Genomic DNA, 20,974 nt, shown 5'->3' with positions numbered 1-20,974 from the left:
ATTTCAACAAAATCACGCGTTTCTCTCGTCTTAATACGCTCACTGGGGCCACGCATCGGCAGATTTCGTCTGTCGTACCCGTCTGCTCGACAAGTGAATTTGAGCACAGCACGCTTATTTCAACAAAATCACGCGTTTCTCTCGTCTTAATACGCTCACTGGGGCCACGCATCGGCAGATTTCGTCTGGTGTACCCGTCTGCTCGACAAGTGAATTTGAGCACAGCACGCTTATTTCAACAAAATCACGCGTTTCTCTCGTCTTAATACGCTCACTGGGGCCACGCATCGGCAGATTTCGTCTGTCGTACCCGTCTGCTCGACAAGTGAATTTGAGCACAGCACGCTTATTTCAACAAAATCACGCGTTTCTCTCGTCTTAATACGCTCACTGGGGCCACGCATCGGCAGATTTCGTCTGTCGTACCCGTCTGCTCGACAAGTGAATTTGAGCACAGCACGCTTATTTCAACAAAATCACGATCACGCGTTTCTCTCCTCTTAATACTCTCACTGGGGCCACGCATCGGCAGATTTCGTCTGTGCTACCCGTCTGCTCGACAAGTCACTAAACAAACAATTCCTCAACCGCCGCGGACGTGCTCTTTCGCTTGGCGAACAGGCGGCGGCCACTCCGGGCAAGGCTGCTCTAACGAGCTGGGCGGTTGCGGCGCGACAGCGTAGCTGTAGGCGGAGGAGAATGTAAAAGGGAGAGGGAACAAATAGTCTGGCCACACTGGGTTTTAGTTCACAATCTGGCAACCTTATAGCCTGGCAACACTGGAAGTCGCGCAAGTCTGGCAACACTATAGTATGGCAACACTGGGATAGCAGACGGCGGGTACGTCTCACGAAACTCTGCCATTCGTGGCTTTACATATTAGATTTTGTGTACTGTCAGTCTGTGAGAAGAAGAAAGAAGCTTTGCAGAAGGAAATCTGTGCGCATACAGAGCAACGATAACTGCATGCGACCCGGTGAACGTCACTTTTGCGTCGTGCGCGTGTGAAGATATGGTCCGTCTACCGTCTTTGTGCGCGCGTGCCCAAATGTTACCGCGCAGTTACGTAAGATTCGGGCTTATTAACGCCTTTGCCAGTAGCATGAAAGCCGCAGAAGTGTATAACCGCAATACCAGACAAATTTTCTTCAGTGAAAGCTGCCGGAGTTAACTTTAAACCTGTCACTTCAACACTTGCAACTTCGAGCAAGTAGACGCAATTCGCTGCAAAGCTGTAATTGGCGCTAATTTATATAAATTTGATAGGTGTGTGTCTTCAGCCGTGACGATCTCACGGACTCGGTCGCCAGTGAACTTTCCACACCTTATTTCTCTTGCAGCAGGCTTTAGCAAAGACAGCATGTTCGGGGAGATCGCGCCGTTCGCATTTCTTCTCGGATGTCTGTGTTCGTAATCGCGTAGCAAATGCAACAATTAGTTCTTCTGCAGTCTATAGCTTTGCGCTAAAAAGGGTGATGATTTATAAATTCTGTGGCGTTAAGTATGAAAACCGTTCATGGTGCGTTACGGTGACTTGTGGAAGCTGGTGAACCATATCCCGATGGCGGTACCTGCAACCAGCAGTTTACGCCGAAGGCTGGTACAATTAGCTTCACGGCATATCATCTTTTTTGTGTGTGTGTGTGTGTGTGTGCGTATATACGGAAGCAGTCTCCTTGGCATCCCAGTAAACCAAAAACATCTCAGAGACGTAGACGTCTCTGAGAGGTAAGTTTTTGGTTTGCTGGGATAAAATCCCTCTTCCACATCCTAATACAGCCGCTTCACAGGAATGAAAAATGCATGACACCCTTCAGTTCCACTAAATGGTCTACTTTAAAAAGCAGGACTACATCCCATAGCATTTGAACAATGCCAGTGTATTTCTTATGTGTGTTTTGTGCCTGTTTTATGTGTTCTCGGTTTTGCAGGCTTTGGAGGAGCACCAGTAGCCAGGGGAAGAGATTCCAGCGGAACTGCGGCCAGTCTATGCCAACCCATAGCTTGATGCTCTTTATTTTTCTGTTTATATTTTTTTCCCATTCAAGGCTATTTTTTATTCTATGCTCTATTTCCGATTTCTGTGATGTGTTGTGCAATTTTTTCATTTTGATGTTTCTTGGAGTCTGATGGCACATTAGCCATTCTGTGTTTTTGTAAGAGTTCCTTGCAAGTTATGGACTAGCTTCTCCAGGCTCGCAAATTGTCCTGCCTTTCTTAGTTGTGATAATTAATGCCACTTCCTCTGGCCATCATTTTATTTGTTTCATATCTGCTTTTTTGTCTGTTATTTGGCAAAATATTTCTGCTAGGAAGTTTCAGCGGAAAAGAGTGTAAAAGTAAGGCAGGAGTGATTTTGCATTCCAGTTGGATATTAAGCTTGAAATCGCAACTGAAGCATTCTTTTTCTTGTTGAGCAAATATTTGGTTGGTTGTGTACGCATCTCTCTTGTCCCAAATTGAAAATAGTGTATTGAATTTGTATTTGCTTGTAATGCATGAATGTAGCCACATTTTTGTGTTTGATCATGTCTTCAAAGGGTCAGTGGAGGAGATCTCATCCTGACCTACGTACTGTGTTGTCACATGTCACGACAGCAACCATTATTCAACAGCCACAAATGTGGTTGTGTGGTGTCAGCAGCCAAAATTTTTCTGTGGCAGCGCATAGGGTCGCATTGTAAACTGTCAGTTGGTTAATGCCTTGTAAAAAAACATCAATGTTGGATGTGCTACATTATCCCCTGACAACCCTACAGCCGCATATGTGGCCAAAACGCGTGACCAGTTTCTCATCCTCTTATCTGCTGCCCGGTTGGTAATCTGGCCAGACTTTTCGGCCACGCATATGTGTGGCTACAGAGATCGTAATTAAGGCTCACGAAAGCATGTTCTTGGTCTGACGCTGTTTGGGTTAAGTTTATGCCAAAAGTGGACAGCTTTTCTACCTGTCACAAATGTTATGCTGATTGCAAATCATTGTAGTAATATTATGAACTCTCAGCAGCATGGAGGGACTCGAACAAAGCTACCGGCTCATTACTGCTCCCACGTAAACTAGCAGTGGGGATGGGATGAAATAACATCTTCCTTACTTCCAAGGAATCCCCTTCTTCGGTCGGCCACAGACATCGCCAGCCTGCCTCGCCCTCAATCGTCCTTAATAGCGGCAATGAATCATTCCTGCTCTCCGCTGTCGGTAACAAAGGAGGCAAGAAGACCTTAAGCTTGGAACGTTGTTGCAAAACCACAGATCATAATATGAGCCTGAGCTCGGACTTGCTGTTGGCTTGGATCATAATCTGAGTCCGGATCCGACTCGATCACCACTGAGATGATCACCTGTATATGAGCCTGAGCGAGTCTGCTCATGAGTCAGTGTGCTGATCTAGGACGGCATTATACTTATTCAATGCACAAAGCATATAAACAATGCTGTTGTGTCCTTGGAGACTTCTTAATCTACTACACGTTGTTTCAAGTTGCAGGCATGAGGAGCAGTATTTGGAGGACACAGAGTACATGCCTGATGAAGAACCTGCTACGAACATATGCAGAACCTCAGCTTTACTTCTATGCATGTGCAAAGTTACGTGCATGAGAATCCATCTGTCTGCACAGAGAGAACTGTCCAGACCAGCTGCGCTAAAAATATCACAAGTGACATTGCATTTTAGCTGCTAGAGAACATCATTTCAAAGAATTTGTACTTGCAGTTTGCAATAGATTGCCATTGAACTTCTTTTGCGCTATCCATGTCGTTGCACATTATGTGCTTGCAGAAGAACGAAAACAGCAGAATGTGTAGTCGGACATGAAATTTGTGTGTTCTCACTTCCTTGTGCATTGCCATTGGCACAAAAGCACACAGACCCTGCTGCTTATGGCCTTTGTGTTTGTTTTATAGTGACGCTCATTTGTTCTTCGTTATTTTTCAGGCCATTATTGACAAGCCGATGTGTACAAGGTTCCTGAGGAAGAAGCCTTCAATACCACGCCTCACAGCCTTCCATGACTGCACACTGCTTGATGCTCATAACCTGAAAAATTGCGTGTGCAATGATCTCACTGGACTGTGTCAATGTACAAAGTGACATGGAAGTGTTTTCAATGATTTTGCTTGAATTAGAGGGATTTAAATAGTGAGGATAATGGGGACTGCCTTCAGAGCAAAAATTTTTTTAGTGAACTCTTTTCGAATATATCTTTCCGCAGGATCGGCATTAGGCTTGAAATAGAAAGGGAAGGAAGGAATAACGAGAATTAAATTGGGCACCAAGTTCTTTCTTCTTCTTTGCTCAAGGGTTGTTTGGCAGAACTCACTGGCGTGCAGTGGTTGAACAGCTTATATTAAGCTGTCATTGGGGTTCCCATTTGAGTCGTGGTAATAAGAGAACTTCTGACGACATAGAGCAATAGAGTAAATAAAGCCTGCAATGTGTGTACTCTTGTGGTGGGCAATTAGTAGTAATCATAGAATCACAATATTTTGTCACTTAGAGGCTGAAAGGCCTTGGGGCATTCCAGAAGACAGCTTGTCAAATTGGCGCACGTTTTAGGGTAGGTGACTGTAGCTCTGCAATACCTGTGCTGTATCGTGTGGTGAATTTTATATTCTGTTGTACTTGCCGCTGTTTACTGGTTCATGAGTGTCCTTGTGGCTTTCCTGAAGAGTAGACTAGGATTCGGTGTCGTTGGTCACCAGTGACCTACCTTATTTTGTCATTGCACATAGCATTAGTGACTTTCCTTACTATATTCCTTGATATGTTCATTTAGCCTGTATTCTGATATCTTCTATTTCATTTTGAGGTTTTTTTTTAGATGAGGTTATATTTTGCTGTATGCAGTGTAACGCGACAGTGTTTGTTTTAGTTCTCTAACAATACTGAATGTATATCTGCGCACCTGGAATTCATCGTGTGCGGATTTCATGTCATGGTGTTGGTATGGGCTTTGATTTGTTTTTGAGCTGGAAATTGTTTTATTATAATGCGAATCAATTTAGAAAAGTTGGCCTATGTTTTTGTTATGCTGTTCGCTCTAGTGATGCTATTCACTATTGCACAATGCAGTGCCAGTTTTATGAGATTTACTGACCCACAGTGTTTGTTTTTTAGTTTTGCCTCACTGGTTCCCTCGCATCACAAAATGTCCGTAGAACGAGTAAAGTGCTGCTGTGATTTCCGCTCAAAATAATGCAGCAACTAATCACAATTCGCACTTTAATTCGCTCTTTCTCGTCACATTTACTCTTCTTGCAACGGGGGCCTAGTCATTGGAGCAGGCATCTCGCATGTACGATGTGCAGGGTTGGATTCCCTGTGCCACAGGGTACCCACCAGAGGTACAATACGCAAGCTTCCCCCCTGGCTTCTGCTGGGTGGAATGCCTGGAAATGGGTCTTAGACTTCCCCTGGTGTTGATGAAGGTCCCTATACCACGATGCTCTTTGACCAATGCTTCCCTTGCCTCTTAAAAAATTCATCATTGTTATCATCAGCCCCACACTCTCATTGCTTTCAATGAGAGCATCATCAACCTCATCATCATGTTCACAGAAATGGGCTTCCATGCCATCCATGGTGTTAGAAAAACTGTTCACCTTAAACCTTTTTCAGAGCAGTGCATTGAGAAGCTTGGTCACGATAGTTTCTTCCTTTTCCCCCGTTTGTCGTCCCGAAATTGGAGATGCTGCTACTACACAAGTAAATGTGGTATCCTGTAACTGCACTTAAGACAGAATAGTGAACAGTTTCAGATGTGTTCCTACTCTAATAATTGCACTCTTGGAGATAGTGGAGGCGGAACATCATGTTGGGCAAATTGGCAACATTCCGCGGCGGCTAGAATTTCTTTGGAGGAGAAATTCTAGAGGCCCGTGTACTGTGCGATGTCAGTGCACGTTAAAGAACCCCAGGTGGTCGAAATTTCCGGAGCCCTTCACTACGGCGTCTCTCATAGCCTTAGTCGCTTTGGGACGTTAAACCCCATAAACCAAACCAAACCTTTAACCTGAGCGTTTTCACCAGTCGCCATTTTCTGGAAGTTTTTTTCCTGTGCGCAGTACAGCTACTACAAATGGTTTAATAAAAAAAATAGTGGCTGTATCAATTTTTTGTGTCATTAAGCATTAATGACCCTCGTTATTTCTTAAACTTGTGTAGGCAAACTTTTACTGTCCTTCCCATGAAGACTGGAATTGTCCAAGTTCATTCTTCTATGCAATGGCTCTTGGCTCGGTTTTAGTAGGTCTATAAATTTGTAGGCAGTTGTCAGCTATTTGAGCGCAGGCATAGCAGTCATCTGTATGCAGATTTAAAAGTCTGGAATGTTTGCTTTCAAGTTCACTTATTTTCAGGCTCGCCGTACTCAATCTACGCAACTTGGAAAAGCTGTTCTACGAGAGTGTATTCCATATTCACTGTGTTGTACACATGACACTGCATGAGCTGTTGCATGTGTAATCTTTTGTCTTAGTGGATGTAATCTGCTTTTCACATGCAGGCTTGCGCTCCAGGGTCCAGAAACATGGGGTTCCTTCATCGCAGAACTCTCCAGGTTAGAATCTGCAGTTTTTCTCCATGTATGCTTTCCTGAAGGTTCTCTTTCAAAAAGCAGGTTGTGGGATACAGACACTTTAGTTTACTGAACTGTGGCGAATGATGGTATACACCTTTGATATTCTGTTTTATGTGGTGTGTGAACTACTGACTGAACTGTCATCCTTGTGAGTTCAGTTCATTGATCCAAAAATTTTACAGGGCTCGAGGCCTCTTCCGGGTTTTAGCATTTAGTCTTTTCCTCCTATTGGACACTGTGTGAGCAGCGAATAAAACAAAAAAAAAGGCGTTGTCCTCTGTGCTAAGCATACCTCACTGTCACATGTAAGACTACCCGCGTGGACTTTGTACAGTGTCTAGTTTAGTTTAGTTTATGGGGTTTAACGTCCCAAAGCGAATCAGGCTATGAGAGACGCCGTAGTGAAGGGCTCCGGAAATTTCGACCACCTGGGGTTCTTTAACATGCACTGACATCGCACAGTACACGTCTATCATGTTGCGAATAGTGCAAGCCTTGGAGTCAAATGCAGGAACTTTGGATGGATTACAAAGGCTGCCCTATTTTTTGGCAGTGATAACATTTCTTGTAACCTAATTTTTTTTTTACCTGCGCGCAGAATTGATGATGGAGACATCTTGTTTCAGGCCTGATTTTTCCTCAAGGCAGATTTGCTGAATAAAACTTGACAGATACCCATAGATATGATGAGTGTATCCTCCGCATTCAACTTTTATTTCGAATTTGAAGTGAACATTGGATTGTTGGTTCATGCTGTTTATTTAACTTACTCTGCCTGTGCAACACAGGTTCAGTCGCCACACAGAGCGACCATGGCCCACCTGCTGTGGAAGATTCAACCAGTGAAAGGCACCCTGTGGGCCACTGCACGGAATCTACTCCTTCTGGCATGGGGAACCACCGGAGTAAAGCTGCAAGAAATAAGCTGCACAAATGCACCCACTGCAGCAAGGGATTCAAAGAAAGATGCCATCTAGTGCAGCACCTACGAGTCCATACAGGCGACCGCCCATACCATTGTAACGACTGTGGAGATAGCTTTGCAAGAAAGTTCACCCTAGAGCAACACCAGCGCATTCACACAGGCGAGCGTCCTTACCGTTGTGAATGCTGCGGTAGCAGCTTTTCACAAAGAGCAAATCTGCGGGTACACCAGCGCACTCACACAGGGGAACGTCCCTACCGATGTGACCACTGTGGTAGCAGCTATGCACAGAGGAGTCACCTGGTGGCACACCAGCGCACTCACACAGGCGAGCGTCTTCATCGTTGCGACCACTGTGGCAGCAGCTTTGCACAGAGTGGCGACCTGGTGACACACATCCGTACCCACACGGGTGAAAAGCCGTATCAGTGCCAGCTGTGCCCCATGGCTTTTGCGGTACGTTCAACCCTTGTGAGTCACGTTAGATCCCATAAGGGTGAAAAACCCTACCAATGTGATTTGTGCGAGAAGAGATTCACTCGGAGCCATAGTTTGAACTACCACAAGAACGCTGCTCACAAAAAATAGCAATGGTCCGTGATGCCCCTGGTAAAGTGCTTTGCTAACTGTGTACAAGCTAGCAAGATTCTAGCTGGCTACCCTTTGAAAGGTGTGGGTAGCTAATCTGCATCGTTAATTACATTTTAAGCTTTGTTCATTTTTACAAACTTGTCAGAAAATGACATTTTTTGTGTCTTTAGACTACACACCCGTTCTGAGTCATTCCTGAAGACGTATAGGAAGCCTGCTATGCTTATAAACCTGCATGAATGGGAATAAAATCACGGTCATGCTTGAATGCGATCACTTCTTGTTGGACCGAGACTTTCAAGAACATTGTACCCAGTATTATTCACTAGCGGTAGTTGTCACCGTGCCTCAATAAAGAGATTTGGGAGAGTGAAAGGTCGCATAACAATTCATTTTATTTGTGCATTCTGAGTGGGATAATTTTTGTGAAGCAGTGCTGAGGATGCAAGGAGCTGCCTTGTTGCTAGCCTAAGAAATAACCTAGATGTAGATTCAGTTTCTGAGCTTAAGTGCTAACCCGTGGTGATGTCATCTGGCTTGTCAAGGCTCATATCTTTTCATATATACACATATAAACAGTCTCTCCGTTTTCGATGCAAACTTGTGTTCTCCTCGTTTACGTCCACTTATCTCTTCGAACACGCCGAAGCTGCTCGTCACATGCTGTTTGTTGTTTGGGCAATGGAGCCTCCTTGTAAGCTGTCACTGCGCTTTTGGTAGTTATTATTATTTTTTTTTAGAGTGGTGGTGGCATTTCGTGTGTCAGTCTTCAGATAAATCAGGCATTTCTTCTGGTCTCTTGTAATACAAGTTGTGAAGATTTTACTACTTGTCATTATGTTAATCATGAAGCACACACTGCTGCACACATCATGTTTTTTTTTTTTGCTTGGTGCTGTGCCTGTATAACTTTGCGTACTTGCGTTCCAAAGTCCATACACTGTTCTGAAAATAATAAAGGTTGCCTGTTGATCTTCTAAAATTTTTTTTAGACTGAACAGATATGTGTTACTCGATGCAATATTCAAAGGCATTTTGAATTCATATTCCAAAATTTCAATATTTGCACCTCCCAAATTGTGTTGTATTTGATGACGTGATGACTCTTCGTAAGGGAGCCAAAAGTAAAAGCTTGTCAAATTTTAAAGACTTACGGATGATAGCACAAAAGATTATTATAGAAACAAGCAGTGTTTTTTCCAGAAGTTTCTTCAAGCTTCTGGTCAATACTACAAAAGGGTCATTGTGAAGGAAGCCAGAAATAGCAGTGTACGGCAATCAGTCGGGTTAGCAGGTGAGTAGAGAAGCTTGTGGGGATGAGGTGGCTCTGGCTGACAAAGCAGTGGGTGGGTTTGAGGTGAGCGAGATAGACTTTTGTGGTGCTGTGGATGTGGTTAGGGTCACAAAAATGAAGAGAAAAGGTTTGTTAGTTGGTATTTTAGTCACCACTTTTCCATGAAGCCATACTAAAGCTGCCATATTGTCACGCGCTACCTATGAACTCTGAAAGAACAAAGAAGAAGTGCGCACGCAAAAGACGGTCGGTATCTTCCCGCTGACGCATGGAGTTCGGGTCGACCTGCCTATGTAAATAGACTTTGTAAATAGAACTTGTAACAGTGTGGTGGAGGTGCTGGGTCGATCACCACGGATGCCTCTTGACAGCACTGGAGCCACATACTTGTCGGACTGCCACGTTGCCCATGCCAATGACCCAGGAAGCTAACGCCTGTCAGTCTGGGACAACACCTCCCACATGGCAGCACTGCCGACAGCCGCGGACGTTTTCCAGAAATGCTGGCGAAGAAGTGGAATGGTTCACCAGTTACCAGAGGGTGAGCAAGTACAACTGCTGGGATACCACCGTTAAGCTGGCCAATGCTGTTTTCTTTCTGGATAGTAAGCATGTCGTTAACATGGTTTGAAAACCATGAAGCATCCTTAACGAGTTGGGACCGCATCATGGAAAAGATTCGCAACTGCTTCAGGGATACCGCTGCCAAGAGGAAATGCGCTGAGCAGTCTTTGCTTCAGAGAGTGCAAATCCGTGGTTAAACTTGCACGACATGCATAGAAACAGACGAGCTAGTGAAGCTCTGCAAAGTCGTTATTCCACGTATATCCGAAAAAGATCGCATGGGCCATCTCTGAAAGTGCATTGCGGAGGACGTCTACAGTTTTCTGATTATTAAAGAAACCTTAGACTCTCCCACAGGCATCATCAAGCATGCCGCAACGTTGAAACTCTTAATACGTCGAATTACTCCGAAGTTTGGTCGCCTGCCTGACGTTACCACCGTTGCTAGCATGAATTTCCATGAGCCTGTGAATTTGTGAATCTCCCTGAAGTCATTCATCAAATTGTCTGTGACGAACTCTCCCGGCATCAAGATCTTGGGTGCCGCAGTGAAGTTCCGTACGAGAGCTGTTCTCTGCAGGCTGCTACAGCTCATCGCTCCTTCTCTTGGGGTTTGTCCAGTCACTCCCCTCCCTGTGAAACTTGCATCGATTACGGCGACGATTCCATGATCAGCCGTCCCTACCCCAGTGCACCAGCTCGCCCTCAATGCCACTAGCAGTAGCAGAAGTTCAATGGCCTCTTCGATCGAACAGTGGCTACGAGGAGTGTTATTCAGTGTGCCCTCGCGACCACCAGTTTTTTACCGATGCAGTCTGCTCGGTCACGTCTCCAGATTCTGCTGTAGCCGGGGACAGATTTCCCGCTACCAGTGCCAGTGGTCGAACCCCCACTCGAGTTCCAATGCACCTGTTCGTGACCTTATCTTGACATCTCCCCAGCGCCCATCCAGTTATGCACCGCCACGAAATGACTCCCCTGCCTCTGACCGAAGCCTGACTCCACCACCACCTTCTCCCCAACGTCGTCGCCCCACCATCACCGGAAGCTACCGTGTGCGGCCGATGGAGGTGCGGTCATAGGGTCATCGATATTGTCAATTCCTCTGCCAATTGTTATATTAAAGAACAGCCTTGAAGTGTTAGTGGACGCTATTTGCGCCATGGCCTTAGTGGACACTGGTGCCAGATTCTGCGATGAGTTTAGCTTTCAAGAACCATCTCGGTCATAAAATAATGTTCGCTTGGGATAGTGCTTTGATATTCTGTGGTGTAGAGGGAGAATCATGAGTTCCGATTGGTGTCTGTTTTGTAAACATAGTGATCGCCGGCCATGTGTTCCGAACTGAATTCATGGTGCTCCCTCGGTTTACGCATGACATCATCCCAGGTATTACTTTTTACACCGGTGCGGTGCCAGTCTCAACTTCCACAGTGGCGGCTCATCATTAAATCCTAGTCTTCTGTTGGCTCTCATAGAAGACTAGGAGAAGACTTGCCACTGGTTGCCCAAGCATTTTCTGTCTCCACAGACACCGTCGTTCCAGCGATGCCTGCCATATTCGTTCCCACTGTGTCGTCGAGCACTGTTTCTGATGCCTTCGATGCTGTGGTGGGACACTTAACTGTGCAAAAAAGTGTGTGCTGGTACCCCGCAGCCTTGTCCGTGTGACCAAGGGCCAAGCCACTCTTTGGACTGTCAATCATTCCAGCGAACCTGCCGTATTGCCACGTGGTTTGAAGCTCGCCGGCTCTGAAGAACGGCTCTCTGTGCCAGTTGCCTCGCTCACTGACAACGTTTCCCATCCAAGTAGACGGCGCGACCTGACCGAATCACAGTTCCTGGCCATGATCAACAAACCCCTACTCATCGGCGACCGTTGGATATTGGTGGCCATTCTTTTGCAGCATGCGGATGTGTTTGACTTCGCTCACGACCGTCCACCGCCAATACCAGCTTCCCGTACCCATCAAATGATAAATTCTGGATCTCCATAACCAATTCAATCAAAGCCATACTGCATCTCGCCTTCAGAACGTTAGATCATCGATGCTGAGGTAAATTGGGACTAATTGCATCTTAAAAGCATCGCATTTTGATCAAGCAGAGAAAAAGAGCAAGAACTATAACTAGAAGAATTTAAATGCCCAGATTACAGAATAAATCAATCATAAATCAATATGTTCACAACATTGCTTGGAAAGTTTCAAATCAGGCCATCTATTAAGCAGAACAAAATAAAAGGTACTGCACTCATTCTCTTTATATGCTGATGAAAAAGCATGAATGCCTGACAGTGTACGAGCGCCCTTAATTCTTCCCTATGTAAGCGATAAATTAACATCGTTTTATGTCGCCTTTGCATATATTGGAAGCACACATTAACCAGTTTTGTTCTTCAAAAGAGGAGTCATCAGCATGCGAGTTGTGCGGAGAAATGCTCACCATAAATCACGTATTTTATGTTCATGCGCAAAGCTGGACAAAGTGAGGAAAACATTTTCCACTGTTGAATGCCTACTGGTCTTTTCACCCTTGCTTGCTCCTTGGAGAAAGTGCGCTTGTGGACATGTCTCGTGTTTATATATATATATATATTTTTAAAAAAAGCCAGCCTATCAAGCTATGATATTTTATAGGAATCTCAAGAAGTTTCCCAAAAGCAAACAAATTCTATCCTTTGGTGGGCGCATGATAGTCGTAGTCGCTTACGTGCCATAAAACTCAATGAAAGAGAAGAAATGTTATGTACATTACTCTGTTAAGGTAACTGGTACAAATTTTTCCTTCAAAAAAAGTACACTGCTTGAGTTATCAATTACCCTAACAAATAAAATCATAAGACTGCAGTCAAATTGTTCTTGCTTTAAATTTGCCAGTACACTGTATTGGACGAGTTGGATGTAGTTCATCTTTAAGACCATCACAAAACAGACAAAGGACCAACGAAAGAGGAGATGACACGGTCGCTGTCTAACAACTGAAGGTATAATGGAAAACTCGGGAAATAAATAAGGTGAAAACGCGTGAAACTTAAATGAAACAAAGAACAGGAAAACATCAATAATTACACAGGAGAGGAAAGGCACTTATCAAGGAACGCTGTCTTGTTTCTCTGCAAAGCAACAGATGGTTTTGCCACACACGTCTGAGTTCTTAGCAATGCAATATCCTTTGAGAATTTCCCTGGCTATCTGGTTGCTACTCTTGCATGCTACTGACGTATTATGCAAGTCCGGCATGCAAGGATGATCTTCATGTTCTGGCATTCGTAGCAGTGCAGCAGGAGGTTAGAAGAAGGGGATTTTTTCTTGTCAAGAGAATTTTCGTGCCCTTTCAATCTGAAGTTTATGCCCACCGAGCTGTTCGACCATAGTATATCTTTCCGCATGACAAAGGAATCCTACACACCACCTTTTTGAAACTAATGAACGACGCAAAGCACCTTTGAACATCCTTTCTGGAAGAGGTCAGTCCCAGCTTCTTATTCATTGCAGCACACACTTTCCAAACTTAATGATTGGTGGAGAACACCGCCTGCACATTGTGTCACGCTGCGATCTTTTTTGGACGATGAGAGACACCGTGCAGATATGGGATGGACACGACCTTCTTCCGCGTCCCTTCCTGGTGCCCCTGAGGGGAAGGCGTAGCCTTTTTCTTCAGCTTTCCCAAGAGCCTTCCCGCCAAACAAGTAAGGTTCTTCTCTTAAATGTGGCACTGCAGACATACTTAAGTGACTATAAAAACTGCAAGATAAGTCATATCAGGATAGGCTCTAGGACTCTGCTAAAGTGTCTTAGAGCTCAGACGTTTCAGGCGTTTCCTTCGGCCTGCTCTATCCTTTCGAGGGATAATGAGGGGGAGGAAATTAAGTGTTCCCACGTAGTTTTGTGCTCCACCTATGGCACCGGTCACCTTCATACATAACAATTAAACACGAATGCGTGTAAATGTCTCCCTACTCTCCTATGGAAGGATTGTACATTAACTTCGTCAGACACAAGACTAACTTGAGCTCCCTAGTAATTAGAAAAAAATTAAACTGTAAATCGTGTCACTTACCATCTGTCAGCGACATGCGAGCTATGAGGGATGCCATATCATGGGTCCAGATTAACTTTGACCACCTGGGGCTCTTTAGGGTGCACGTGCAATTCGCAGCAAATGAGGATTTCTGAATTTCTTCTTGACTGAAGTCCTACCGATATGGCCAGGCGCCGCGGTAAGGCCGCTGACCCACTGCAGTGGTTTAAATTGGAAGAGTGGATGGAACAGCAGCAGATGAAACAATTTTACGAAAAGGGCTCAAGAAAGAAAAACTTGCAAAGACACAGCTAGGAAAATGTAGCTAATAGCCTATAAGAATCTGTTCCAAGCGTTTCGAAAAACAGAACCCAAAGCTACCGTCACCCAGTCCACGCATTTTACGTCGGCGCGTACATCCTCGTATGTGCAACCAAGATATGCAATGCACCATTTCCAACTGCAGCTGCCACTTCGTCAGACAAGAAATGATGACCTAATTATTGTGAACACAGATGAAAAAGGGAAGGATTTCTGTGGCTATAGAAAAATAATGAAGGATAACATCGAGAACAGCATCATTTCCACTGATTCTCTGAGCGTACTTCCCTCGCTTCACCATAGACATGCAGTTACACCACTATTAGGAGACATCATACACAACACATGGGCACGAAAAAACTTTGCTGTGTTCTGAGCAACATCAGAATCGGTGGCAGTGAGAAAGTAGGTCAATGACCTGCACATGCTTGGCACAAAGAAATGAAGAGTGAACATTTCCTACAAATGGTACCCTGTAAGCTTTCAACCACCATCATTGAAATCATGAGCCTATGTAACATTTGTGTGGCCCAAATCAGATTATGCATGTGCTATTTGGAACCCTAATCAAAATATTGTTTCGAATACACTAGAAGCAATACAAAACTGCGCTGCTGGGTTCGTCTCTGCTTATCCGTATCATGAAAGCATCGCCACACTAAAATGCAAGGTTCATCTCAGAAATTTAACTAACCGATGTCATATTGCAAGACTGTCTACATCACAAATTCTATTATCATGTTCCACACGAGTCTGTTATCCTCCCTGCCTACTGTACCTAGAGCTGCACGAACCATGAAAAGACCTCATATATCCTCTGCCTGCCCGCTCATGTGTCTTCATTTTCTGTACGCACTGCGAAAGACGAATGACTTTCCCGGCCACGTCATGATCCATACTGACCCATCACTATTCAAGTCATCAAGTGAAGCAGTGTTATGCTCTGTAACCCACTCCGTCATGTGATACCCGTTCAAAGGGCCTTTGAGGTACTAATAGATAAAAAAATGTCTAAATGAAATTTGAAGTAAATCATAAGATACTAGTAAAACCTATATTGCAGAATGCAAGTCATGGTCACTCGATAAACAATTCATGAAAGGAATATATATATATATATATATAGTTTGCAGGAGCATGAAGCACTTGACTGCTGAAAAAAGTGTGTAGCGAAGTATGCGCTTTGTTAAAGGAAACATATTTGTCTTAACGTTTCCTTCGCAAGACCGATGTTTTTCGAGTGATTTGTCTTGGCTGGTGTTTCCCCTTTTATAGGGGTTGGACACAACAGGTACGTGAGCGAGAAACAGAGAGTAGTAATATTGTAGGAAATAGGGTTGCCGAACACACCCGAAAAGTGGAGAATGCGCAGAACATGTGAGGAGTATACAATATCCCGATGCGGCCTCTGCCTTTTAAGCACCGGCCGCATGCTTGCTTATTAATGCGAAAGCATTAGAAGGTTTATATATTGACGCCGGAGATGTCCGCAAAATGTGTCTCCGGATGTTGGTCCCTATATAGCTGTGACGTCATCGGTCAGATATGACGTCACGAGACATTAGAATGAAAAGAAATATGAATAAAAAGAAAGTGGGGGCTAGTTGGGAATTTTACCCGGGCTGCCGGCGTACTAGATGACGCGGCAGGATAACGAAAAATTTTGAGTGCGAGCTGAGCAACAGAATAATAGATCGAGGTGGTGGTTGCTGCTGCTGCGACTGAAGGAAGGATGAAAAGGAAATTGCACGGGCCTGCTTACTGGTTCAAGCTGTACCACTACCGCTGCCACGTTCGGATGGAAGAGTGAAAGAACAGACGCGTCCGCCAAAGCGACGAAGCTGGCTGCAACAGATACCCCACTCCCTCAAAGTGGTGGGAGTGTTCCCGAAAACATTCAAAATTTTGAGCATACAGCGCTCATACAGCGTTCTGTGTGGTGTCGTAGCATCTTACATGTTTTATTCAAGTTAGAGGCTAACTTCGACAGGGGTTCGGACCAAAGACGCACCTTCAGTTGCATGCTCTAATAAGCGGTTGAGGTGTCTACCGAGATGCCGAGATTTGAGAGCTACTGCGACCTTTCATTTCTTCAAAAAACATGATTTTGCATTCCTCCACGCAAGCAGCTGACAAGCGTTGCGCGTGGAGGCATCGAGCTGGTCGCGTTCTAGTGCTGCGCATTCAGCGCGTCGGCGGAGTGTACTTTCAATACAGTCGATAAGTATGTACACATATGATTTCTATTCGCGCAGTACGCAGTTGCGACGAGTAAACCATCGCACGTACAAGCTAAGCCGGATATAAGATTCGGATATAAAATTCAAGCGTTGCACTCCATCGGGTGCGATATCGAAACCAGAAGTGCCAAATTCGGTTTTGCTTTCGATCTTCCTGGAAGGTCACAACAGACAGCCAGTTTTCAATCAACTATACCTTGCACACAGATCAAACTTTGCTGCGTCATTACTACTTAATTGAGGCTGTATACGTGGTCTTCGTTATCTATTTTTTTTTTGTAATTAAACGTGCCCCTGCCAACCATACAGGGAAAATGTACGATGGTGCAAGGGGCATTGCGAGCGGCATCAACAATGCACACTTTTCGTGTGTTGCCGGTTGTGCTATAGTTGTGCTAGTTACTTAATTCGTTGCTTTACATATTAGATTTTGTGTGCTGTCAGTCTGTGAGAAGAAGAAAGAAGCTTTGCAGAAGGAAATCTATGCGCATACAGAGCAACGATAACTGCATGCGACCCGGTTAACGTCACTTTTGCGTCGTGCGCGTGTGAAGATATGGTCCGTCTACCGTCTTTGTGCGCGCGTGCCCAAATCTTACCGCGCAGTTACGTAAGATTCGGGCTTATTAACGCCTTTGCCAGTAGCATGAAAACCGCAGAAGTGTATAACCGCAATACCAGACAAATTTTCTTCAGTGAAAGCTGCCGGAGTTAACTTTAAACCTGTCACTTCAACACTTGCAACTTCGAGCAAGTAGACGCAATTCGCTGCAAAGCTGTAATTGGCGCTAATTTATATAAATTTGATAGGTGTGTGTCTTCAGCCGTGGCGATCTCACGGACTCGGTCGCCAGTGAACTTTCCACACCTTATTTCTCTTGCAGCAGGCTTTAGCAAAGACAGCATGTTCGGGGAGATCGCGCCGTTCGCATTTCTTCTCGGATGTCTGTGTTCGTAATCGCGTAGCAAATGCAACAATTAGTTCTTCTGCAGTCTATAGCTTTGCGCTAAAAAGGGTGATGATTTATAAATTCTGTGGCGTTAAGTGTGAAAACCGTTCATGGTGCGTTACGGTGACTTGTGGAAGCTGGTGAACCATATCCCGATGGCGGTACCTGCAACCAGCAGTTTACGCCGAAGGCTGGTACAATTAGCTTCACGGCATATCATCATCTTTTTTTTGTGTGTGTGCGTATATACGGAAGTAGTCTCCTTGGCATCCCAGCAAACCAAAAACCTCTCAGAGACGTCTAGTTAGACGTCTCTGAGAGGTTTTTGGTTTGCTGGGATAAAATCCCTCTTCCACATCCTAATACAGCCGCTTCACAGGAATGAAAAATGCATGACACCCTTCAGTTCCACTAAATGGTCTACTTTAAAAAGCAGGACTAATCCCATAGCATTTGAACAAAGCCAGTGTATTTCTTTGTGTGCATTGTGCCTGCTTTATGTGTTCTCGGTTTTGCAGGCTTTGGAGGAGCACCAGTAGCCAGGGGAAGAGATTCCAGCGGAACTACGGCCAGTCTATGCCAACCCATAGCTTGATGCTCTTTATTTTTCTGTTTATTGTTTTTACCATTGAAGGCTATTTTTTATTCTATATGCTGTATTTCCGATTTCTGTGATGTGTCATGCAATTTTTTCATTTTGATGTTTCTTGGAGTCTGATGGCACATTAGCCATTCTGTGTTTTTGTAAGAGTTCCTTGCAAGTTACGCACTAGCTGCTCCAGGCTCGCAAATTGTCCTGCCTTTCTTAGTTGTGGTAACGCCTATACTTCTAGCCATCATTTTATTTGTTTCATATCTGCTTTTTTGTCTGTTATTTGGCAAAATATTTGTGCTTGAAAGTTTCAGAGGAAAAGAGTATAAAAGTAAGGCAGGAGTGATTTTGCATTCCAGTTGGATATTAAGCTTGAAATCGCAACTGAAGCATTCTTTTTCTGGTTGAGCAAATGTTTGGTTGGTTGTGTACGCATCTCTCATGTCCCAAATTGAAAATAGTGTATTGAATTTGTATTTGCTGGCTGTAATGCATGAATGTAGCCATATTTTTGTGTTTGATCATGCCTTCAAAGGGCCATTGGAGGAGATCTCTTCCTGACCTACGTACTTTGTTGTCACATGTCACGACAGCGACCATTATTCAACAGCCACAAACATAGTCATGTGATATCACAAGTCAAAATTTTTCTGTGGCAGCGCATAGGGTCGCATTGTAAACTGTCAGTTGGTTAATGCCTTGTAAACAAACATCAATGTTGGATGTGCTACATTATCCCCTGACAACCCTACAGCCGCATGTGTGGCCAGAAGGCGTGACCAGTATCTCATCCTCTTATCTGCTGCCTGCTTGGTAGTCTGGTCATACTTTTCAGCCGCGCATATGTGTGGCTACAGAGATCCTAATTAAGGCTCACGAACGCATGTTCTTGGTCTGACGCTGTTTGGGTTAAGTTTATGCCAAAAGTGGACAGCTTTTCTACCTCTCACAAACATTATGCTGATTGCAAATCATTGTAGTAATATGAACTCTCAGCAGCCTGGAGGTTGTCGAACAAAGCTACCGGCTCATTACTGCACCCACGTAAACTAGCAGTGGGGACGGGACGAAATAACATCTTCCTTACTTCCACGGAATCCCCTTCCTCGGTCGCCCACAGACACCTCCAGCCTGCCTCGCCCTCAAGCGTCCTTGGTCGCGGCAGTTAATCATTCCTGCTCTCCGCTGTCGGTAGTAAAGGAGGCAAGAAGACCTTAAGCTTGGAATGTTGTTGCAAAAACAGAGATCATAATATGAGCCTGAGCTGAGACTTGCTGTTGGCTCGGATCATAATCTGAATTTGAATCCGGATCCGACTCGATCACCACTGAGATGATCATCTGTATATGAGCCTGAGTGAGTCTACGCATGGGTCAGTGTGCTGATCTAGGACTGCATTATACTTATTCAATGCACAAAGCATATAAACAATGCCGTTGTGTCCTTGGAGACTTCTCGTTATGCTACTATGCTCCGTTTCAAATTGCAGGTGTGAGGAGCAGTATTAGGAGGGCACAGAGTACATGCTTGAGCAAGAACCTTTGAAGGCAACCTAATGCAATGAACATATGCAGAACCTTACCTTCACTTATGTGCATGTGCAAAGTTAGGTGCTTCAAAATCCATCTGTCTTCACAAAGAGACCAGCTGTGCTAAAAATATCACATGTGACATTCCATTTTAGCTGGTAGAGAACATCAGTTTCAAAAATTTGTACTCGCAGTTTGCAATATATTGCCATTGCACTTCTTTTTCCCTATCCATGTCCTTTCACATTATGTGCCTGCAGAAGAATGAAAACAGCAGAATGTATTGTCGGACATGAATTTTGTGCATTCTCGCTTCCTTGTGCATTGCCATTGGCACAAAAGCACACAGACCCCGCTGCTTGTGGCCTTTGTGTTTGTTTTATAGTGACGCTCATTTGTTCTCCGTTATTTTTCAGGCCATTATTGACAAGCTGATGTGTACAAGGTTCCTGAGGAAGAAGCCTTCAATACCACACCTCACAGCCTTCCATGACTGCACTGCTTGATGCTCATAACCTGGAAAATTGCGTGTGCAATGATCTCACTGGATTGTGTCAATGTACAAAGTGACATGGAAGTGTTTTCAATGATTTTGCCTGAATTAGAGGGATTTAAATAGTGAGGGTAATGGGGACTGCCTTCAGAGCAAAAATTTTTTTAGTGAACCCTTTTCGAATATATCTTTCCACAGGATCGGCATTAGGCTTGAAATAGAAAGGGAAGGGAGGAATAATGAGAATTAAATTGGGCACCAAGTTCTTTCTTCTTCTTTGCTCAAGGGTTGTTTGGCAGAACTCACTGGCGTGCAGTGGTTGAACAGCTTATATTAAGCTGTCATTGGGGTTCCCATTTGAGTCGTGGTAATAAGAGAACATCTGACGACATAGAGCAATAGAGTAAATAAAGCCTGCAGTGTGTGTACTCCAGTGCTGGGCATTTAGTAGTAGTCATAGAATCACACTATTTGGTCACTTAGAGGCTGAAAGGAAATGGGGCCTTCCAGAAGACAGCTTGTCAAATTGGCTCATGTTTTACGGTAGGTGACTGTAGCCCTGCAATACCTGTGCTGTATCGTGTGGTGAATTTTATATTCTATTGTACTTGCCGCTGTTTACTGGTTCATGAGTGTCCTTGTGGCTTTCCTGAAGAGTAGACTAGGATTCGGTGTCGTTGAGTGACCTACCTTATTTTGTCATTGCACATAGCATTAGTGACTTTCCTTACTATATTCCTTGATGTGTTCATTTAGCCTGTATTCTGAGATCTTCCATTTCATTTTGAGGTTTTTTTTAGATCAGGTTACATTTAGCTGTATGCAGTGTAACGCGACAGTGTTTGTTTTAATTCTGTAACAATACTG

The 20,974-nt window shown here is 44.4% G+C and overlaps 1 protein-coding gene across 1 annotated transcript in view; it reads left to right on the top strand.

Moving 5' to 3' along the window:
- Window positions 1-862: 862 nt before the first annotated feature.
- Window positions 863-20,974, top strand: part of LOC149329337 (uncharacterized) — a 30,411-nt gene continuing 10,299 nt past the window's right edge. Inside the window, exons 1-2 of the mRNA XM_089561955.1 lie at window positions 863-6,561; window positions 7,371-11,026. Of these exons, the coding sequence (XP_089418081.1) occupies window positions 7,472-8,095 (624 nt within the window). The 5' untranslated portion in view covers window positions 863-6,561; window positions 7,371-7,471 and the 3' untranslated portion in view covers window positions 8,096-11,026. The remainder of the gene's footprint in view (window positions 6,562-7,370; window positions 11,027-20,974) is intronic.

This window comes from Amblyomma mixtum, chromosome 9 (genome assembly GCF_055824585.1).
Source record: "Amblyomma mixtum isolate Tamu chromosome 9, ASM5582458v1, whole genome shotgun sequence".
NCBI lineage: Eukaryota > Metazoa > Arthropoda > Arachnida > Ixodida > Ixodidae > Amblyomma > Amblyomma mixtum.
This window is presented reverse-complemented; position numbering and strand designations above follow the sequence as displayed.